Raw genomic sequence first — 22,417 nt, 5'->3', positions numbered from 1 at the left:
GGAAAGATCAGAGCTAGAGAGAGAGGTCTACAGACCTAAACCCTTCCAGCTAGAGAGAGAGGTCTACAGACCTAAACCTTCCAGCTAGGAGAGAGGTCTACAGGCACCTAAGCCCTTCCAGCTATAGAGAGAGGTCTACAGACCTAAACCCTTCCAGCTATAGAGAGAGGTCTACAGACCTAAACCCTTCCAGCTAGAGAGAGAGGTCTACAGACCTAAACCCTTCCAGCTATAGAGAGGTCTACAGACCTAAACCCTTCCAGCTATAGAGAAGAGGTCTACAGACCTAAACCCTTCCAGCTAAGAGAGGTCTACAGACTAAACCCTTCCAGCTATAGAGAGAGGTCTACAGACCCCTAAACCCTCTTCCAGCTAGAGAGAGAGTTCTACAGACCTTAAACCCTCTCCAGCTTAGAGAGAAGATCTACAGACCTAAACCTTCCAGCTAGAGAGAGGGATCCTTACTAGACCTAACCCTTTCAGCTATAGAGAGAGGTCTACAGACCTAATCCGCTTTCCAGCTATGATGAGGTTCTAAGACCTAAACCCTTCCCAGCTAGAGAGAGAGGTCTACAGACTAAGACCGCTTCAGCTAGAGAGAGGGTCTATCAGACCTCTAACCTTCACGCTATAGGAGGTTCTACAGACCTATCTGTTTTCCAGATGACCAAGAAGATCAAGAAGCTGGAGAAGGAGACGACTCTGTGGAGAACGAAGTGGGAGACCAACAACCAGGCTCTGCTACAGATGGCTGAGGAGGTGAGATGAGAAWCTCTTGCAAAGGGCCATCTTATGTTATCATTTACTAATAGTAGCAGAAATGTAAGAATATTTMGTACTGTAAAATTTCACAAAGTATTTCAATGAATGTCACTTAAWTGTCACTTATTTGTAGAATATGTGATGTTGGATGTGGTTTGKTGTTTGTCCTCTCCAGAAGACACTGCGGGACAACCATTACAAGGGCCTGCATGGGAAGCTGGAGTGCCTGGAGAAACTGTGCCGGGCTTTGCAGAAGGAGAGGGACGACCTCACCACCAAACTGGGAGACCTACAGTCAACAACCGAGGAGGAGGAGGGGACGGGACCTCCAGACCCCCAGCCCAGCCAGGAGTCTACCCAGGATGAGATGTCTCCSCCTGGGAGGGGGGAAGAGACGCAGCCCCCTACTACCCCTGAACTGGAGCTAGAGTCCTCCACCACAGAGCAACTTGACAACTGAGCCACTAACCCCCTCTGCCTTTTTGGGGGTATATTTGAATACAGTATATCTTTTTTTGTGTGTTTAAAGTTATAATTAAGATTAAAATGACTGCATTATTAACAATGAATATAATACTTTTTGCCCTGACTGTACATTGTAAAAATGGGCTTTGTGGTGAGCACTAGGCTCCCCATTTTTCTACCACATTTGTATTTTCTTAGATTGTCTTCATGCTGTTGGTCAGTCACAGGGCTGTTGTTCAGCAGCTTTCTCGTGGTCAGTCACAGGGCTGTTGTTCAGCAGCTTTCTCGTGGTCAGTCACAGGGCTGTTGTTCAGCAGCTTTCTCATGGTCAGTCACAGGGCTTGTTCAGCAGCTTTCTCGTGTCAGTCACAGGGCTGTTGTTCAGCAGCTTTCTCGTGGTCAGTCACAGGGCGTTGTTCAGCAGCTTTCTCGTGGTCAGTCACAGGACTGTTGTTAGCAGCTTTCTCGTGGTCAGTCACAGGGCTGTTGTTCAGCAGCTTTCTCGTGGTCAGTCACAGGACTGTTGTTTAGCAGCTTTCTCGTGGTCAGTCCACAGGGCTGTTGTTCAGCAGCTTTCTCGTGGTCAGTCACAGGGCTGTTCAGCAGCTTTCTCGTGGTCAGTCACAGGACTGTTGTTCAGCAGCTTTCTCGTGGTCAGTCACAGGACTGTTGTTCCAGCAGCTTCTCGTGGTCGTCACAGGGCCTGTTGTTCAGCAGCTTTCTCGTGGTCAGTCACAGGGCTGTTCAGCAGCTTTCTCGTGGTCAGTCACAGGGCTGTTGTTCAGCAGCTTTCTCGTGGTCAGTCACAGGACTGTTGTCAGCAGCTTTCTCGTGGTCAGTCACAGGGCTGTTGTTCAGCAGCTTCTTGTGGTCAGTCACAGGGGCTGTTGTTCAGCAGCTTTCTCGTGGTCAGTCACAGGACTGTTGTTCAGCAGCTTTCTCGTGGTCAGTCACAGGGCTGTTGTTCAGCAACTTTCCAGTTGGACTAAAATGATACTTTGTCTTTCTCCCAATTTTCTCTACAGTCTGACACCGTCTATTTGCAGCTTTCTTCCATTGAAAAATCTATTTTGGAGCTGTGGAGTTGTAGTCAGATCTCTTTTGGAACTCTTAACAGTGTTCAGATTAAATATCTTTTGAACTGATATTGTAGTGGGATTTAAATTCTATCATATGCATATTGCTATATTGAAGTAGCCTTGTTGCATCGTTGTGACTAACTGAATCTTGTCTAGGAACAGAAATAGCAGGGCATTGTACAGTAGAAGAGATGCAGACATACAATGTTTATCTCAGACCAGGGTCCATAGATTTACTAGAATGGGAATTCCCATTCAAGTCAATGTAACATGATTGGTTGACTTGTATTTCTAGGGCTGGGCCATTTCAGTCATTGGGTTGTCATGATGGAATCTACTGGCTTTCTAATACCTCAGCACTGGTGTTTAGTTTCAGTCAAGTCTCCTTTTTGAAGCAGCTGGGAATTGAAAAGGAACATCCCTGTCCTTTTAACATAAGACTGAGTCTAAAGGGTTAAATCCGTTCAGCTTTGACCAAGATGCTATCCAGACAGCACGTTCAGTCATTGTAGGTTCCCAGTTTCTGCAGGAGGACCCCTGGTTCTGATGCTGCTGTACCTACAGGCTTTCCTGGTTTGTAATTCCAMTAGCCTGCCCCCAGATCTGTGTGCTGTCTGGTCCAACTTGACAAAGAGCACAATAGACCTGGYACCAGGCTATCATTCCAATACTCCAAGGGCCAAACTGTTCTCCAGCTCTCCTTAACTGATACCTCCCACATGATGGAGAGAATTGGGTTCAATTTACCCAATGGTTAAGGGCTCACAATGTAATTTTACCTCTGTGTGATCATTTGGTTGGAGAAGTCAGTGAGGTACTTTACTGCAGACACTGTGGGCCTTCAGGAACTGATTCTGCTTGGTAACTTAGGGTTGTGTTCCAGACCAGTGAACATACATTTATATGGGACGTAATGTATCTTGGGCTCCAAGTCATCTTAAATACTTTAAAACATGTGATTTGCTTTTTTTAAATTTTTACAAACGCCTATAAATGAAATGAAATGTTTGAATTACAACACGATGCGAACATTCAATAAGAACTTATTTGGCATTGGAGATACTTGCCAACAATGTGAATGTGTGGAGTACTGAATGTAGATTAAATGTCACCCATCTCTTGTAATGAGAATGATGGTGGTTTTGGGCCCCAGGTCAGGGTTGTGTTCATTAGGCAGCAAACAAATTGAAACTGGGTTCAATAACTTAGACCCTTGATCGGATGCGTGCCCTAATAAACACTACCCAGGTTCCCCTACTGGCCCGATCACCCACCTAGAAACCTCACTGATATCACCAGCTCCCACTGTTACATTGTCTTTGAACTTGGTATATGTCATAAGGATTTAATTCAGAGCACAGCCCCTGAAGTTCTAAATGTGAAGATGGGTCCAAGCCACGGTTTGGGGATACTGTAGCTTAAATCAAGTTCAATACTTTACTGTGTAGGTAAATGTAAAGATGATGCTATAGATGTGGTCCAGGCCAGTTGGATGTAGCCTGAGTCCATCTGCTTGGGCTATTATGCCAACTCAGTGTCATGCTTGACTGACAGCAATGAAGTAGGCAAAAAMCACAAACAGACTGGCACTCAGGCTATTGTGGATGCCAGTTAAACTCAGGTTATGTAAAGACATCTACCTCTGCAGGTGAGAAGAACTGTGAAAGCAGAGCTAGTTAATGTTCAGAAAGCTTTTAGCCTACATTCCCCTTTATAAGATTGTGAAATGTTCTTATAGTCCCGTCTCTCGCTTTTCAATAAACTATTTTGTAGAATTTCAAACTTGGTTGTCATTGTAGTTTAGTCTATTGTGAATGAAGTTTACTGCCTAGAAATTAAGTTCACACACAACCTTGRGTGGCTTCCCAGACTCCTTGCTCTGGCCAAACACTATGCCCACAGACGTTAGTTTTTCCTTCCGCCACAATGAGTCTGTCAGTAACTCCGACTTCCAGAATCAGACACTTTCTAACCGTTCTGATTATAGAAAAAAAAAAATGAACGCACTTAATTTAAAAGTTACAAAAAGTACTTTATTGCAATTTCTGCACAAAACAAAAATCCAAGGTTGAAAATGATTTAGTCACTTGCCTCAGTCAAAGCAGAAACAATGKCAAAGGAAATCCTTATTTAGACAGGTGGAAAAGAACCCCTGCTTTACCAAGTGCATTTGTTGAACTGTCCACCTGCATGGTTCAGTGGCATCACAGATGAGATTATCCTTTTATAAACAACTTCTATACACTTTGGGCCAGTTTCCTGGACAAAGAGTGCCTAGTCTTGGACTAAGAAGCACATCCAATTGTGAATATCCATTGGACATGCTTTTAAGTTAAGGACTACGCTTAATCTGTGTTCAGGAAACTAGCCCTTTGTACCTGTAAGGGCTGCTTGATCAATATATCAAATCCAGAAGAAAGCTTCTATATGGGAAACAGAATGTCTGTCAGGTAGAGATGGAGGCTACAATGTGAAATACTGTACAAGAGGAGAGAGATGCACCAGGAGGTGGGTTGGGCCGGGGTAWGGTGGGGTGGAGTAGGCGGTTACGACCCTTGACCCTCCAGCTCTGAAGCAGGGGTGTCAGGCTCCTCATCATTATAGATGTTCTCAGCCTAGAAGGAAATTGTTACATCAGTTCACAGTTAAAGGATTTACAGTTACTTTAACTGATTAATAGGCTCAGACTTATTATTGAATTAACTTTCAACAACAACAAAAAAGGTAGACAAAAGTTAGAAAACCACCAGGGTTAAGTTTCGTGAAAGTGCGGAAGCAAACGTGGTACTCTATTTCGACGACAGTGTACTCACCATTTGCCAAACCTGCATGATGTTATCCTCGGAGACGGAGCAGATGACCCATGGCTCGTTGGGGTTCCATGTGAAATCAGAAATCTTCGCTGTGTGTCCTCCATGGATGAACTGACAAGATAAAACAAGTCTGCAGGATGAGTAATATGCCGAAATATAACCTCCCTATAGGCTGTCCATTGGCTACTCTCCTATTTATTTAAACTTAGGGGTAGGGTTGCAACACTCAACTTTCCCAAAAATGTTCCGGTTCTCCAGAAATCCCAAAAGAATCTGAAAGAATAGGCCGGAAATCCAGGGAATTTTTGGGAAGGTTGACAGATTTTTGCAACCCTACTAAGGAGATAAAGGTCATCATTGTGGATGATGTGTCTATCACTCACCAGGAGTTCTGGAGGTCCGTCCTCTGCATCTTCAGCAGACTGTTCCTCTCCGATTTTACTGGGGACCGACAAGACAAAACCGTTTCAACTACATCATCATCCTCCTATCAGACTACAGTGTTGATGAACCCCCCCTCAGGGCAATTCAGCGGAGCAAACTAACCAAAAAGGCTAGTCCAGTTAACATGCTCTGCATTCGTCGGTCTTTACCTGAGATCCCATACGTTGAGCCTTCTATCTGTGCCGCTGGAAGCCAGAATGGTTTCGTTGTGAGGGGACCATTGCACCTGCCAAAGAAGTCAGTAAAGCACTGTCAGTGCAATAAACTCCAGCTCAGCACAACGGCTACGAGGGACACCAACACTTGAAAAGGAGATGTAAATCAAAGCGACTACCCTGGTTAAATAAATAAAAAAGTTGAATGGGACGCCAACAAAGCCTGGTAGCTTATCCAGACTCAACAAAGCCTGGTAGCTTATCCAGACTCAACAAAGCCTGGTAGCTTATCCAGACTCCCAATTCTATTGGTTCAGAGGGATTGAGATTGTTTACTATTTATGGAGTATTACCTGGAAGATTTCATCCTTGTGCGATTCGAAAGAGTGGAGCTTCAGTTTGAGGTTACGCAGATCCCAGAGAGCAACAGTCTGAGTTACAAAAGGAGAAAGAAAACATTTAGCAACAGTAAATAAATTAAAACATTATTGGACTACTGTCCAGTATGATATATACTTCTTGGTCATGTGATTTGTGACCTGACCACTTCGTTTCCACCATTGTGCACAACACTCAAGCACTTGATGTGAGACAGTGGACGGACCAATTCTTTTTTGTTGTTGTTGATAAACACAAAAAGGTACAGACCTTGTCTGCAGAGCCGGTGGCTAGGATGAACTCGCTGTAGGGGTTGAAGGACAGACAGTTGACCTCTGCAGTGTGGGCATCCACTGCATGGCTGGGCTTGGACGTGTTGTTGGACGTGTGTCCCAGCTGAGACAGATGTCAAAGGTTAATGACAGGGGTTCCCAAACTTTTCTCCCCCCCCGCCGCCCAGCATGGGGAACATGACACCAACTGTTCATACCCTCTTGTTGGTGGAGAGAATTTAATGTTTAAAGCTTATTTTGTCATGGGGTGCAATTAACATTTTGCTGTTTTAAAGCTAATTGTTTTGCAATTCTAAACATTTTTGCCATGTCTAATGTGTATTCATGTGAAATGACAGACAAATTACAACAATATCTATGGGCTATTTTTTTTTATACAAAAAACATTAGCTGACATGGGCTAGTTGATCTGGACATTTCTGACAAGTTATAAATAGCTCTAAGGTATGCAATGACTGGAATACTGATTTCAAAATTGCACATTTTAGTATTACAACTTTCAGAACAAAGTTTAAAGCCATTCTGAGTTCCTTATAAATAAAAACTGAATTAAGGGACAGTTAAAAGAATCAGAGCCATCCAGTTCCAATTCAAATAACTTTTCCTTAGAGATCTTGTGTGGAAAGGTTAAGGCTACACACTTTACATAAAGACACTGGATGTAATGATTAGTTACAGCTTGAAAGTATCAGATTGTGTGTGAAAATACATCGAGAGCAAAAACATGATAAAAGAGAACGCTCACTTACATCATCAGTTTCTGGTCATCGGCCACAGAGCCAAACAGTGATTCGTGGAGCAGGTGCCAGGACACGTCCTCCACACTGCAGTGTGACCGGTGAAGATTGTCTTAGCATCCACTATCTTCCCCTCCTTAGGACCAGCACCGATGTCCCACAGGCAGATGTCTGGAGATAAAACATTTCAGTGCACTTCTTATAACAATATAAGTAGTTCATATAGCATTTGTCCAGACTAATGCGTTTGCTTAATAACAATGCAAAAACACTTTCATTATGAAAGCCCAATGTAGCTTGAAATGAATAAAATGCACAGGGGAAAATGGTGCGCTGACGGAGTGTAGAGAGACTTACGTGGTCATCAGAAGCACTGAGCAGGTTGCCACTGAGGTTGGGGTTCCAGGACAGGCCTAGCCCTCCTTCTGGTGGCCCCGCAAGCGCAGGTCTGGGCTGCACTCCCACTGGGGTCTATGAGAGGGAGAGACAAGATGGTAGTAAAATGTTATAAGACCAGAAAACGGTCAAATACATATCAAGTTACTACTTTAAGGAACCGGATTTAAAAAAAATCCTGGTCGGATGGAACCGTTCCAAAAGTGCAGACTCAAACATTTGAATCATCCAATAGCATTTTGATTTGTTTTAAGAGCAGTGATGTATTTACCAGATGTGTATGTGTCTCACCTGGTTTAGAAGGGTGTTTGGTGTAGTCAAAGACCAGTACGTCTGAGGTGGGGGTCTTGGTAGCGATGATGCAGGGGTTCTGAGGCATGTACCTGGCCCGGTTCACTTCACCCTCGTGGTTTATTCTTGATCTCAATCTCATTCTTTCCACTCACTGATCCAAAACCTCCAAATTCTGAGGAAGAAATACTGCATGTTCAGCATATTTTCTCAAGAGATAAAATGTTCACTTGTGCCGGTAACATCTTGACTTATAAATATGCATATAAGGCGAGATTCCCAGACACAAAAAACACCCAATGGAAAATGTCTATTAAAATATTTTTAAATCCAGGACTAGGCTTAATCTGTGTCCGGGAGACCATCCTCAAATGTAGATCATTTTTGGGGAGGAGAGAAGAGACCATACTACGACGAACATACCTGCTCCTTTTTCGCTTGTCGTAGTGGGAAGCATCAAACTGGGCGTCATCGTTGGGGACCTGTACGCTGGCGATCACCAGGTGATTCTGCTCATCTGACGTGTGAGTTCCCAGTACCAGCCTGTGAACCGCGTAGTCCTTTCCATCCGGCCTGCACAGAGAGACAGACACATTKAATACTGCCATTGTGTGTGTGTCTGAAATGGCACACTATTCCCTAGAGTGCACTACTTTTGACAAGAGACCTATATAGTCAAAAGAAGTGCACTGCTATTTCAGAAGCAGACACCACATGGCAAAAATAACATGCTTTTCTAGACTGAACTAGAATGGCTGACAAGGAAGGACAGGTTGGTAGAGAGAATACCACAATGTTCAATATATTAGGTAGGTCAGCACACAGTTTATGTTGACAGCAGCAASAGGAACAGAAATGGTGACGTAGCATTGGCTACTGTACCTGTTGACGTCAGGTAGCCACTGCACAGTGAGACTGGGCCACTCCAGCGCGTGGGTCATCACCAGGTCATAGAGGAAAGGAGTATTCTTCTTCCAGATTTTGTATTCTTCATTGATCACCCGCTCCTCAACTGCATCGTCGTACACTAGAACAGTGAAAGAAGCAACACTTACACAAGACTACAGTGGACTGACCGCAGTTACTACCAAGGCTAGCGTAACGTTGGGATTTACTGCATTCCTGTACCCTCGGGCCAGTTGTCCCTCATTTGCATGTTACACAAGCAAGCGGGCGGGCTGTCAATGTTGAGCTAGATAGCTAACCATTTATTWAGCAACATAGCTAACTAATAGTTTATCTAAATTCTCAATTTATGGAGCACAMATAGTAAACCCAGGCCGAAAGTARGCAGCCTGTGCTGGTTAGCATAGCTAGCTAACAGACCGCACTTTTCATTTGGCTAACGTTATGCATCCAGCCGCGCACACAAAGCATGCATGAAATGAACCGAGCCATCAAATCCTTACCTTCTTTATCCGCCATGTTTGGGTTTTGGGTGCTCCTGCAATTGAAGGTCACCCGTGGGTTTGCCCGAAAGCAAGGTAACTAGGTAGCTATTCTATATTATTCGCAAAAGGCCAAAACACAGCGGAATTTGTTGACCACTCAAAATCCCTCTTTCTTTTATGCGCGCATCCGAGGATGGAGAGCACGGCGCATGTGTTCTCACAAAAACGTAGTAACGGCGCGTGCGCAGATATGACCAGGAAGAGATTTATCATCGAACAATCTAAAAAATTTATGCGTGCGCTGAACATTTTCGAAGACAAATGTGAACGTTTATTGCGACTGTACAACTGAACTATTCATACGGTGCAAGTCATATTCTTTTGAAACGATTTTGACAAACATTTCAAACGAAGAGGGACATTTTCAACTTTGACCCCTGACGAATTGAATGAGTTTTCTGCAAAATGGCAGCGTCAATACCTTCTGCGGTGTCCYCACCCTCATTGGGGTATGTTAAGATAATTGGCGTTACTCTGATGTTGTTATGTCATGTAAACTTAATTGATATGCATGGTGGTGCCAAAAAATCACACCGTAGTGCTGTAAGTTAGCTAGTTACGGTAGTCAAGAAGATAACTAACGTTAGCAAGCTCGCAGTGACTGTGTTGACAAACACTGAATAGATAGTACCTTAGACAACCCATGTCTTGTTATATTTCCCCACAGTCAAAAACGCAGYGCATCTTTGAAGAAGAAAGAAAGAAGAAAACGAAAACGCCAAGCTCTCGCCAAAGCCCAAATCAGAGTATCTGGTGGTATGTCACAGTGGTTATATTTGAAAATCCTACATGATATTCTCTACTACCAGCCAGTTGTTTATCAGCATAATTCCCGACGGGGACTATGTATTCTGAATGTCTAACCATCCACTGACGAGCTCTAATTCATCTCCCTAAACACTTAGAAAATGGAGATGATTCTCCACCCAGAATCAATGATATATACTGATGAATGAAAGAACGAAAGGAAGGCTGAGGAAGAAAGGTAGCAAATTTATTTCTACAGTTATAAGTTGTTCCATTCTGTTCTGTATTCAAAAAATGTCAACTCCAATCACCCAAGTCACAAGACTGTTCTCTCTTCTACACGCACGCAAGCGTAGTGAGGCCAAGTCTAGACCAAAAGCTCCTTAATTAACAGCTTCTACCCAAGCCGTAAGACTGCTGAACAACTAATCAAATGCCCCCCCCTGTGTTTACACTGCTGCTACTCACTGTTTATTCCAATGCATAGTCACTTTACAAATTACTGACTGTAACCTGTACCCCCACAACCATTGACGTCGGTACGAGTAGCTCCTGGATATACGCCTCATTAGTTAATGAACGTATTTGATTCTTGTTTATATGATAGATTTTATAATATTTTTTTTAACAATTATTTACTGCATTGATTCGGTAATCTTGGTAATGAATTATCACTGTAAGCTCTAGCACCTTTGTATTCCGGCGCGATGTGACAATACAATTTGATTTCGATTCAACGCGAACAAGACCAGGAGTGGCTGGAGAGGGAGAGGCTTGCCCAGCAGGAATTCAGACTCCGGTGGGAGAGGGAAGAAGCTGCAAGGAAGAGACAGGAGGAAGAGGAGGTACAGAACTGTCACAATGTAGAATGGCACCCTATTCCCTAAGTTTAACCAGAACTCGGGCCAAAAGAAGTGCACTATAAAGGGAATAGGGTGCCCCCCCCCATGCTTCACTGAAATAATGTCTGTAACCGCTTTCCATGTCTGCAGGCGAGGATAAAGCAGGAATGGGAGGCCCAGCAGAGGAGAGAGGAAGAGGAGAAGGAGCAGAAGCAACAGGAGAAGAGAGACAGAGAGGTGAAACGTGCACCAGGACGATAAACGCACAATGGAAGAGCTTACATATCCTCTTCCTTTTGTATTTTGGTCACACAATGGTTTTAACGTTTTAAGAAATATTACACAGTAATGTGTCTTTTGTGTGTGAAAGAAGTGTTTTACCTCAGACATCCACTTGTATCCATGTATTTTTCCTTAACTGTGATACACGCAAAGACCTTAACTAAGATACACACAAAGAGGGATACTCCTACAGGTCTGTGCTGCCATGGGACAAGGATGTATCTTTTATCTCTGGATTTGTTTCCTCGTGTCATCTMGTTATTCTCATACTGCTCAGGGACAAAATACACACACACAKCTTTGCAGTTCTAATGTCTAGTGTCTTTGTACAAAGACATATTTTGTGGCTCGCTTTCAACCACTGGTAAGAGATTCTTGACTTGCAYTAACAGATATCCAGATATGCCACTGCAGGTTTTCACCAGCCCATCCTATGTTTGCACCATTTATAGGAAGCTGTACAGAAAATGTTGGACCAGGCTGAGAGTCAGGTATGAAAAAACAAACCAAGTGCATATTGCATACCAAGTTTATGTTTGGAAAGCAGTCTTGACTGTCTTTGATGGAACATTTTCTGTAAACCAGTTAGGTGTTACACAAGGATGAGTTTGCAATTATTAAAGAAACAAACCTATTCTACTTCCTGTTTTGAGTGTAGCTGGAGAATGGGGGTCCCTGGAGAAACCCTGAGGCTCCAGATTTTGGTATCGATGCATAGAGATCGTGTGTGGTGCTATAGTGCTTGCTGCCCCTTCTTCCTCAAAACTGGAGCCTGCCGCTTTGGCGACAGGTTGGTAATGGTTCTAAATAGGAACACATTTCATTTTTTAATTGTATTTTTATAATTATAATACATTTTTATTATTTTTTATTATTTTATAATTTTTTTGTTATATTTTTATTTACTATTACTATTTGTATTATTTTTTTAGCTAGGTAAGTCCACCACATTTTCCAGGGAGTACTGGGAAGTGCATTCTTGTTAATTTTCCTCAAATGAGGCTTATCTTTCAGAATACTGCATAGCACACAGTCGTTTGAAATACCATATTCTCTTTATATTAGCTTCAACTAATGAAATCTTCTGCTTACCTGATTGGTCAGGTGCTCTCGTAAGCATGTCCACCCCCGTCCAGCCCTACTCTGATGATCCGGGGGATGTTTGCGACTTTCGGGATGGACCAGAGGTCACGGGATGACTACGATACAGACGCCTGTCTGGAGCACAGCGAGGAGGAGGTGCAACAGCAGTTTGTGGATTTCTACGAGACGGACTTCCTGAGTTCGGACTGCTGGCAAGGTGGTGCAGTTTAAGGTGAATATTGGTGCTATCTTGCTGGACTGGAAGGAGTGATTATGGAAAGGAGACCTATCCACTCTGAGGGGCAATGAATCAAACTTGTCTCTCGTTGTGTCTCCGTCTTCAGGTCAGCTGCAACTTTGAGCACATTTGAGAGGAAATGTTTATGTCCAGTTTGACAAGTAAGTAAACGAAGCAACTTGTGAAAATGGTCTGACAAGTTTTGTAGGTGAAGAAACAATGGTGTTTCTCAATTTTGAGTCATCAAGTAGTGTATCTTTACGGTCATTTTTCTCTTTGCTGTCGTGTGTCTTTAGAGAGGAGCAGTGCAGAGAGGGCTTCATGATGTTCAATGGAAGATGGTACGCTGGTAAACAGCTCCAGTGTGAGTTCTCTCCTGTCACCAGATGGAAGACTGCTATATGTGGTGAGTGAATGGAACACAAAAGTACAACTGAGAACCACAATACACCTACCTACACTGATTTTTACAGAATCATGCTAGTCATAAGTTGTGTATATTATTAAGACCCTAGTGTTTGTTTGATTGCCGTGATCCTCCACAGGCTTGTTCGACCGACAGAAGTGTCCGAAAGGAAAGCACTGCAACTTCCTGCACGTGTACCGTAACCCTGGAAATGAGTTCTGGGAGGCGGACAGGGACCTGCACATGTCCCCCGACCGGGGAGGAGGGGGTACCGGGTCTTTCGCTGGGGGCCGGTTCTCTGAGAGGAGTAACCGCTCCTCCTGGACCGAGAGGTCACAGAGCCGACGTGGGGAGAGAAGCAGGAGGAGTAGGAGCAGGGAAAGCAGAATAGCCCAAAGGAGAGCTAGTGTTCAGAGTGACAGATCCTGGACCAGTCGTACCAGCACAAGACCCAGGTCGAGGAGTAGGGACAGAGATAGGAGAGATAGGAGAGACAGGAGCAGAGATAGGAGGGACAGAGATGGGGACAGAGGCAGGAGCAGGGACAGAGACAGGCGGGATGGGAGTAGAGACCGAGATGGGAGCAAGAGAGGGGGGTGGAAGGGTTCACCCACAGAGGCTAGTAGGGGGAGATCCAGGTCAGCCAGCCCCGGAGAGTCCTCCAAAAGGAAGAGACAGTGGAGCAGGAGCCCGGGAGAGTCCTCTAAGAGGAAGAGACAGGGGAGCAGGAGCCCCGGAGAGTCCTCCAAAAGGAAGAGACAAGGGAGCAGGAGCCCTGGAGAGTCCTCTAAGAGACAGGGGAGCAGGAGCCCCGGAGAGGCCTCTAAGAGACAGGGGAGCAGGAGCCCTGGAGAGTCCTCTAAGAGACAGGGGAGCAGGAGCCCTGGAGAGTCCTCTAAGAGGAAGAGACAGGGGAGCAGGAGCCCCGGGAAAACATCCAAAAAAGAAAAGCAGCCAGCCGACGACAGCAGCGCCACAGCTCCAACACGCCACAAACACTCCAAAAAGAGCAAAAAGAAGAAGAGCAAGAGGAGGAAACCCAAGAAGGACAAAAAGAGCCAGTCGCCTGGGGGTCAGAGTTCATCTGCAGAGTCAGGGAAGGAGTCTTGGGACGAGGTGAAACCCTCTCCAAACCTTGATGTAGACAGCAGTACACGGACTCCTCATGATGTAGACTACACTACCCAGAAGACTGTGGATGTAGACACCACTACCCAGGAGACTGCCAGGGTAAATGCCATACTTAGTCTCATGTTGTCGGAGTCTCTTGATAATGCCAATGCAGTCACTTCAGACATACAGACCCAGGTCAAGGAGGAGGCTGAGGATCCCTGTCCACCTATTGTCCCCTCTCATAGCCCTGGGGATGTGGACATCGCTCAGACTCCTGGGGCCACGGACAACAGTACTCCTGAGGCAAACGCACTCTCCCCAAACCTCCATAGTATCTTCCTCAAGCAGGAGTATACCTCTCTACCCAGTGTGCCTGAAGAGGAATGTGAACAGGATTGCCCTGACGATGATGAACCATAGTGGAATTAAATTAGTGTTCTGTATGGACTTCACCATGACTGCTATGGCCATTTTGAAGTGTACACTGTTTATGCATTTCAATGTTCACCAATGCACTGCTCAACCTAGCTTTTACAAATGTTAGTTTGTTCCAAATGTAAGATGTGACCATTAAATGTTTTTATACATTATGTATATTTTTGTCAAAAGTAACGCGAGAGAGCATTTGCTCTTTGACCTCCAATTGAACCTCGTTTCCTCCACACACTTGACATTTTATGATAAAAAAAAAAGGCCAGGCAAAACAACCATTCTGCTAATCCATAGACATGTTTTAATGATTTACAGTATTTAAGAGAACTGAAGTAGTGACAGTTGTCTGTGTAAAAGAAATGCAATACTTTTGAAATGATTCATAATGTACACAGGAGCAAGACATGGTGCCCTATTCCCTATATAGTGCACTTCTTCATAGGCTCTGGCCAAAAGTAGTGCACTATGTAGGGAATAGGGTGCCATATGGGATGTCACCACAGTTAAAGAGCAAATACAGTACAAGCTGACAGATACAGAGAACATTAAATGTCCTAACAGGACACCATTCTGGTCATTGGTAAAGGAGGAGCAGMCTGTACGGTAGACAGGGAATTGCAACAGGTTTAGGCTTCTTTAACCCATGGTTTCTGTAAACAYTTCAATAACTGGTCATGTCCGTGTGCACTAAGCACAGGCAGTGACATAGTGGGAGTGCCTCATGATTTGTGCTTCAAATGTCACAACCTTCCTCATAACAAGTAGCCTGTTATGAGTCAAACTGAATATTCCAGTTTCACATTCAGTTCAGAACCAGGCTACGAAACAAGTGGCCTAAATGCATTTTCATTGACAGTTAAAACATTGTGTGACGAATAGAAGTTTGATTAGTAACAGAATCCCTTTTTGTTCATTTTCACTGGTGTTACTCTTCCCTTGCCTTTTAAAGCATGCAGAGTGGGCGGAGTCCCCAGTGTTACTCTTCCCTTGCCTTTTAAAGCATGCAGAGTGGGCGGAGCAGAGTGGGCGGAGTCCCCAGTGTTACTCTTCCCTTGCCTTTTAAAGCATGCAGAGTGGGCGGAGTCCCCAGTGTTACTCTTCCCTTGCCTTTTAGAGTGGGCGGAGTCCCCAGTGTTACTTTTCCCTTGCCTTTTAAAGCATGCAGAGTGGGCGGAGTCCCCAGTGTTTCTCTTCCCTTGCCTTTTAGAGTGGGCGGAGTCCCCAGTGTTACTTTTCCCTTGCCTTTTAAAGCATGCAGAGTGGGCGGAGTCCCAGGTGTGTTTGTGCTGTCTTCCCAACTGAACGACATAGGAGGTAGCAAGACAGCACAAAGATCTGGGACTCAGGCTATACAGAGCAAGGCTTGGGTCAATTCTATTTAAATTCAGGAATACACTGATATTCCAATGCACATTTCCTTCAATGATTTTCAATGAGTTAAAATTGTAAATTGGTTTACTTTCTGAATTGATTGGAATTTAAATAGAATTGACCCCAACCCTGAGAGAGCACATATTTTTCCCTAAACACCATTTATCMTCAAAACGATATGATTATAACACAGTGTTCTTTGGTCAAACAATGAAAAAATGAACATGAATACTTTAAACTGTAACACTTCTTAAAAATACTGACATCGTTTTGCTTACTTTACTTGTGAACATCCCATTTAAGTAAAAATGGGGTTTCTTACTCTTTATGATATACTTTGAATTGTTTTAAGTTCTCTAGACTAGACTGGAGTTAAAGTGCCCGTCACGGACATGTCATGTACAACAAAACACTGACTTAAGGTGGGTGAGATTTCAGTTATTATTGGTGTAGTTTGTGGCTACTGGCTGCATATACCCTAGGGGTTTCAAAAGGTGAGTGTTGACGAGGTACAAAACAAAAAGGAACAGACATTTGGCACCAGTAACATGAACAACATGAGTTTTAGTACGAGACAACACTACAGCACATTAACGGAGCGAGAACAAGATGTTTGGGCCCCCGTGAAGAGAAACAGAGTAAAGAGAGAGGGAGATAGTTGGGTCAGTGATGGAGGGAGTTTATGTCAGGCCAATCTCCTCCAGGACACTCCGTGGGGCTTCAGCTTCCTAAAGGAGGGAGGGAACAGACAAGAGGATAGGTGAGAAGGATAAGACACTCTAGTCAGTCTGAAGATGGACCCGTTTGATTGGTTTATGGAGTGCATACAAGAAAAAGGCGTTTGAAGCCTAAATGCAATGACTTGAGTAACTGCTCCAACGCCACTATTAAATAAAGCATATCAGGTAGAGTTAACACTTACTTTGGCATCCTAGCAGGAGGTGAAGCACGGAGAGAGAGAGAAAAGCACTGTTTGAATACAACTGACCGCTAGAACAGGAGGTCTAAATCAGCGGAGGCTGCTGAGGGGAGGACGGCTCATAATAAAATGGCTGCAATGGAGCGAATGGAAGGGTATCAAGCCATGTGTTTGATACCATTCCACTTATTCCGCTCCAGCCATTACCACGAGCCCGTCCTCCCCAATTAAGGTGCCACCAACCTCCTGTGTTCCAAATGAACAATAAAGGAAAGGAACAAAATGTCCAATCCAGACATTAGTTGAGGCTTCAAAATTGGGATATTAACAAGGTATTTAATCAATAATAGCTCAGACACATCGGTAGAATTGTCAAACGTTTGCCTGCCGACAGTACTTAGCACCTCTGAACAGAGTTGTCACACAGCGAAGTCCTCAGCCTCGTTAAAATACTCCAAACCAGAAGATGGCAATAGCGTTGTTTGGCAATGGATGTCCGTGTTAGAACGCCCGTTTTGATACTAGCCAGATGGCACAGCTAGATAACTAGCTAACAAGAATTATTTTAAGTCACTCTCCATAATCGCATACTGCCATGCATAGACTTTTAGCTAGCTGGCTAACGTAAGCTAAATGTTAGCATGATTCGCTAGCTAGCTAGTAGGTAAAGTGGCTCTCGGCAGCCAGCTAGCCAGCAAGCCCAACTGATTATTATGTACCAGCGGACAGTGGCCAGATAGCTAGCTTGGTAAAGCATTTAGTGTTGTGTGCATGTGCTGCACTTACCACCTCATTCCTTTCATATTATGTGTATAACGCCAGGCTCAGTAAGCTAACAAATAGAAGGGTTGTTGTTTGATTGGTCTTTGTCTGAAATCGCGGGGTTTTACACACTACCAAGCTTGTTCGGGGAGAGCGCGTCGTTCTTTTTTTTTATTAGACTGTTGACAACATGGAACAAATTGTAAACTATATTTCAATGTTTTTTGAAAACATAAATAAAATGAGCACTTGTCTCTCAAACACAAAGGGTGTACATAACGCGCTTTGGTGATTGCGTTTCACTTCCTTTGTTATAAAATACATTTTTACCAAGACAAATATGATTCTTCATATTCTGAATCGTTCAGTGGGGTCTTTCTCTAACATATCACAACACTATATCCAAAAGTCGGATTTCGAACCTAATATATCCGATATATCCGGACATAGCCCAGAGAGGTCATTACACCCTATCCAGGACATAGCCCAGAGAGGTATTACACCAACTTATTCCCAGGCATAGCCAGAGATTCATTACAACTCATCCAGGACATAGCCAGAGATGTCATTACACCACCTATCCAGGACATAGCCAAGATGTCATTACACACCTCATCCAGGACATAGCCCAGAGATGTCATACACCACCTCATCAAGACATAGCCCAGAATGTCATTACACCACCTCATCCAGACATAGCCGAGATGGTCCTTACACCACCTCATCCAGGACATAGCCCAGAGTGTTCATTCACCACCTCATCCAGGACATAGCCCAGAGATGTCATTACACCACCTCATCCAGACATAGCCCAGAGATGTCATTACACCACCTCATCCAGGGAATAGCCAGAGATGTCATTACACCACCTCATCCAGGACATAGCCAGAGATGTCATTACACCACCTATCCAGGACATAGCCCAGGAGGATGTCATTCCGAACATCACCCTGACAACTCATCCAGGACATAGTCCAGAGATGTCAGGGCCAGAGCAGATCCCCCTGATGGGAGTCTTACCGTCCTGCAGCAGTCTGCCTGCTCTTAGCGTCAGTATGTCTTATGGAGGTCAGGGTATTGGTCAGATGTTAGGGGTCGAGTGTGAGTCACCTCCTGCCACGCAGGTCGTAGCCTGCTCTATAGGCCTTCAGTACGTTCTTTGGAGGTCAGGGGTTAGTTTGGGGTCAGATGTTAGGGGTCAGTGTGGAGTCTTACCCCTGCAGCATGTCGGCTCCTCTATAGCCTTCAGTACGTTCTTCTTGGAGGTCAGGGTTAGTTGTGGGTCCAGATGGTTAGGGTAGTGTGGAGTCTTACCTCCTGCACGCATGGTCGGCCTGTCTATAGCCTTCAGTTTACGTTCTTCTTGGAGGTCAGGTTAGTGTGGGGTTCCAAGCATGTTAGGGGTCAGTGTGGATGTCTTACCTCTGCAGCAGGTGGCCTGCTCTATAAGCCTTCAGTACGTTCTTCTGGAGGCAGAGGTATGTGTGGGTGAATTGTTAGGGGCAGTGTGAGTCTTACTCCTGCAGGCAGGGTCGGCCTGCTCTATGTAGCCTTCAGTAACGGTTCTTCTTGGAGGCAGGGTTAGTGTGGGGTCAGATGTTAGGGGTCAGTGTGGAGTCTACCTCCTGCAGCAGGTGGCTGCTCTATAGCTGTCAGTACGTTTTCTTGGAGGTCACGGGGTTAGTGTTGGGTCAGATGTTAGGGGTCATTGGAGGGTCGTACCTCCTGCAGCAGTTCGGGCCTGCTCTATAGCCTTCAGTACATTCTTTTGTGAGGTCTCCTGAGCACTCTCCTCCTACAGAACTCAGTCCAGATGAGAGTAGGCTTCTCAAAGTTAAAGATGCATGTCCAGCTCACACACCTGACATTGAGGACAGACACCAAAGAGGGAACACATTGAAGAATATTTTTCCTAGTCCAACGTATTTATGCCAAGTGGAAAACCCATTTGAACGCTTCCATTAGACCCAGGAACACCCAGACCCTGTTCCAATAACAACATGTATACTTCTTCCCCATCTTACAGATCTGATCATTTGGATTAGCTAAGCAATTGGTGCTTGTAAACATATGGCCACTGTCATTGAACATCAACAAGGACCACAGAGAGAAACAGTATGGCCCACTGTCATAAACACAGAGAACAGTATGGCCCACTGTCATTAAACACAGGAGAACAGTATGGCCACTGTCATAAACACAGAGAACAAGTATGGCCACTGTCGATAAACACAAAGAACAGTATGGCCACTGTCATAAACAACAGAGAACAATATGGCCCACTGTCATAACATCAACAGGACCACAGAGAGAACCAGATGGCCACTTGTCATTAAACACAGAGAACAGTTATGGCCCACTGTCATTAAACACAAAGAACAGTTATGGCCACTGTCCATAAAACACAGAGAACAGTATGGCCACTTGTCATAAACACAGAGACAATATGGCCACTGTCATTAAACACAGAGAAACAGTATGGCCACTTGTCATAAACACAGAGAACAGTATGGCCACGGTCATTAAACACAAAGACAATATGCGCACTGTCATAAACACAGATAACAATATGCCACTGTCATAAACACAGAGAACAATATGGCCCAACTGTCATTAAAACACGAGAAGCAGATGGCCACTGTCATAAACACACGGAGAACAAGTATGGCCACTGTCATAAACACAGATAACAATATGGCCACTGTCATAAACACAGGAGAACAGTATGGCCACTGTCCATTAAACACAGAGGACAGTATGGCCACTGTCATAAACACAGAGAACAATATAGCCACTGTCATAAACACAAGAAAACAATAAGCCACTGTCATAAACACAGATAACAATATGGCCAACTTCATAAACACCAACAGGACCACTGAGAGAACAGTATGGCCACGGTCATAAACACAGAGAACAGTTATGGCCACTGTCATAAACACAGATAAAAATATGTCCACTGCATAAACACCAGAGAACATAGAGCCACTGTCTAAACACAGAGAACAAGTATAGCCACTGTCATAAACAAGATAAACATATGGCCACTGTCATAAACACAGATAACAATAAGGTCACTGTCATAAACACAGATAACAATATGGCCACTGTCATAAACACCCAGAGAAACAATATTAGCCACTGTCATAAAAACACAGATAACAATATGGCCACTGTCATAAACACAGATAACAATAATGTCACTGTCATAAACACAGATCAATATGGCCACTGTCCATGACACAGAGAGAAACAATATGGCCACGTGTCATGAACACAGACGAGAAACAATATGCACTTCATGAACACAGAGAGAAACAATTTATGGCCACTGTCATAACACAGAGAGAACAATATGGCCACTGTCATGAACACAGAGAGAACAAATATGGCCACTGTCATGAACACAGAAGGAGAACATATGCCACTTGTCATGAACACAGAGAGAACAATATGGCCCACGTGTCATGAACACAGAGAACAATTATGGCCACTTCATGAACACAGAGAACAATATAGCCACTGTCATTAAACCACCAGAGAACAAATAAGGTCACTGTCATAAACACAGATAACAATATGGCCACTTCATGAACACAGAGAAGAAACAATATGGCCACACTACTGGTACAATATTGATATTAATATATATATAATTATTACCCATGCGAATATATATTATTCTTTTATCATTAATCAAATTGATTGTAATTGTTATATTTTATGTAATAGATGTTAATGATTACAATATACATAAATATGAACAATATAATTATTTGCACATTATTATGATAATATACATATATGACATGATACTAAAAGATCTATATATTATTTTGTGATAAATTAATTGTTAATAGATGTAACTGTATATGAACACAGAGAGAACAATTGGCCACTGTCATGAACACAGTGAGAACATATGGCCATGTCATGAACACAGAGAGAACAATATGGCCATGTCCATGAACACAGAGAGAACAATATGGCCACTGTCATGAACACAGAGAGAACATATGGCCCACTGTCATGAACACACGAGAGAACAATATGGGCCACTGTCATGAACCACAGAGAGAAACAATATGCCACGTCATGAACACAGAGAGAACAATATGGCCACTTGTCATGAACACAGAAGAGAACAATATGGGCCCACTTGCATGAACACATAGAGAAACAATATGGCCACTGTCATGAACACAGAGAAAACAATATGCCACTGTCATGAACACCATTAGAGAACAATATGCCACTGTCATGAACACAGAGGGAGAACAATATGGCCACGGTCATGACACCAGAGAGAACAATTATGGCCACTGTCATGAACACAAGAAACAATGTGCCACTGTCATGAACACAGAGAACAATGTGGCCACTGTCATGAACACCAGAGAACAGTATGGCCACTTTCATGGAACACAGATGGAGAACAATTGTGGTCCACTGTCATACACCAACAGACCACAGAGTATACCAATCCAGCAGTCGTGAACATATCCGAGACAACTCACACTGCGGCCCGCAAAGTACTTATCCAGCGCCTCTACCGTTATCTGTGGATGATTCTCCGAGCCTTATGAGCCTCATTGTCTGACTCCTCCACCGCACGCAGCCAGGAAAATACAGCGTCTGGGGCTGGCGCTGGTGTCGAGCGCGATAATCTGGAAGAGAAAAAATAAGTGAATGTACAGGTTATTATCAACACACATAGGCTTTACGGATGAGAATCTTCCATTACGTCTCCATGCAGCCATTTTATTATGAGCCGTCCGTTCTCTCCCTCAGACAAGCACTAGCCATGTCTGAATTAGGACCTCCAATAAAATGTTCCTACGTAAGCGGTCAAGTATGTATATTCAAACAGTTGCTTTCTCTCTTCTCTCCGTGCTTCACCTCCTTTGCAGGATGCCAAGAGTTACTAGTGTGTAACTCGTACCTGATATGCTTTATTT

General features: G+C 44.0%; 3 protein-coding genes and 1 non-coding gene across 5 annotated transcripts in view; 2 read left to right on the top strand and 2 right to left on the bottom strand.

Annotated features, from left to right (window-relative positions):
* txlng (taxilin gamma) overlaps positions 1-2,085 on the top strand; it is a 22,639-nt gene extending 20,554 nt beyond the window's left edge. Inside the window, 2 exon segments of the mRNA XM_070442022.1 lie at positions 565-759; positions 938-2,085. Of these exon segments, the coding sequence (XP_070298123.1) occupies positions 565-759; positions 938-1,222 (480 nt within the window). The 3' untranslated portion in view covers positions 1,223-2,085.
* Positions 2,086-4,317: 2,232 nt separating this feature from the next.
* Positions 4,318-9,392, bottom strand: rbb4l (retinoblastoma binding protein 4, like). The gene is given in 17 exon segments (XM_024144611.2): positions 4,318-4,921; positions 5,120-5,230; positions 5,503-5,560; positions 5,713-5,789; positions 6,072-6,149; positions 6,367-6,479; positions 6,482-6,492; positions 7,139-7,214; positions 7,217-7,297; positions 7,480-7,542; positions 7,545-7,586; positions 7,589-7,597; positions 7,814-7,937; positions 7,939-8,002; positions 8,252-8,386; positions 8,696-8,840; positions 9,223-9,392. Coding segments are annotated over 17 exon segments (1,272 nt in total). The 5' UTR covers positions 9,239-9,392; the 3' UTR covers positions 4,318-4,852.
* A 78-nt stretch (positions 9,393-9,470) lies between these two features.
* On the top strand, positions 9,471-14,565 carry zrsr2 (zinc finger (CCCH type), RNA-binding motif and serine/arginine rich 2). The gene is given in 15 exon segments (XM_024144607.2): positions 9,471-9,713; positions 9,932-10,020; positions 10,170-10,202; positions 10,759-10,856; positions 11,004-11,090; positions 11,588-11,626; positions 11,794-11,850; positions 11,852-11,925; positions 12,240-12,262; positions 12,265-12,415; positions 12,417-12,450; positions 12,563-12,578; positions 12,581-12,617; positions 12,753-12,862; positions 13,002-14,565. Coding segments are annotated over 15 exon segments (2,286 nt in total). The 5' UTR covers positions 9,471-9,669; the 3' UTR covers positions 14,396-14,565.
* Positions 14,566-14,685: 120 nt separating this feature from the next.
* Positions 14,686-19,095, bottom strand: LOC112078328 (adaptor related protein complex 1 subunit sigma 2). 2 transcript variants are annotated; one of them, XR_011478616.1, is made up of 2 exons: positions 19,082-19,095; positions 14,686-16,506 (listed from the first exon to the last, which is right to left on the bottom strand). It is a non-coding gene; the product is annotated as an adaptor related protein complex 1 subunit sigma 2 (transcript). The 2 variants fall into 2 exon arrangements; XR_011478615.1 differs by lacking the exon at positions 19,082-19,095 and adding an exon at positions 16,701-17,190.
* Between the last annotated feature and the right edge of the window lie 3,322 nt (positions 19,096-22,417).

The sequence above is a fragment of the Salvelinus sp. IW2-2015 genome, unplaced genomic scaffold, assembly GCF_002910315.2.
Source record: "Salvelinus sp. IW2-2015 unplaced genomic scaffold, ASM291031v2 Un_scaffold5551, whole genome shotgun sequence".
Taxonomy (NCBI): domain Eukaryota; kingdom Metazoa; phylum Chordata; class Actinopteri; order Salmoniformes; family Salmonidae; genus Salvelinus; species Salvelinus sp. IW2-2015.
The sequence above is the reverse complement of the archived record's forward strand: the minus strand, read 5'-3'. Positions and strand labels throughout refer to the sequence as shown.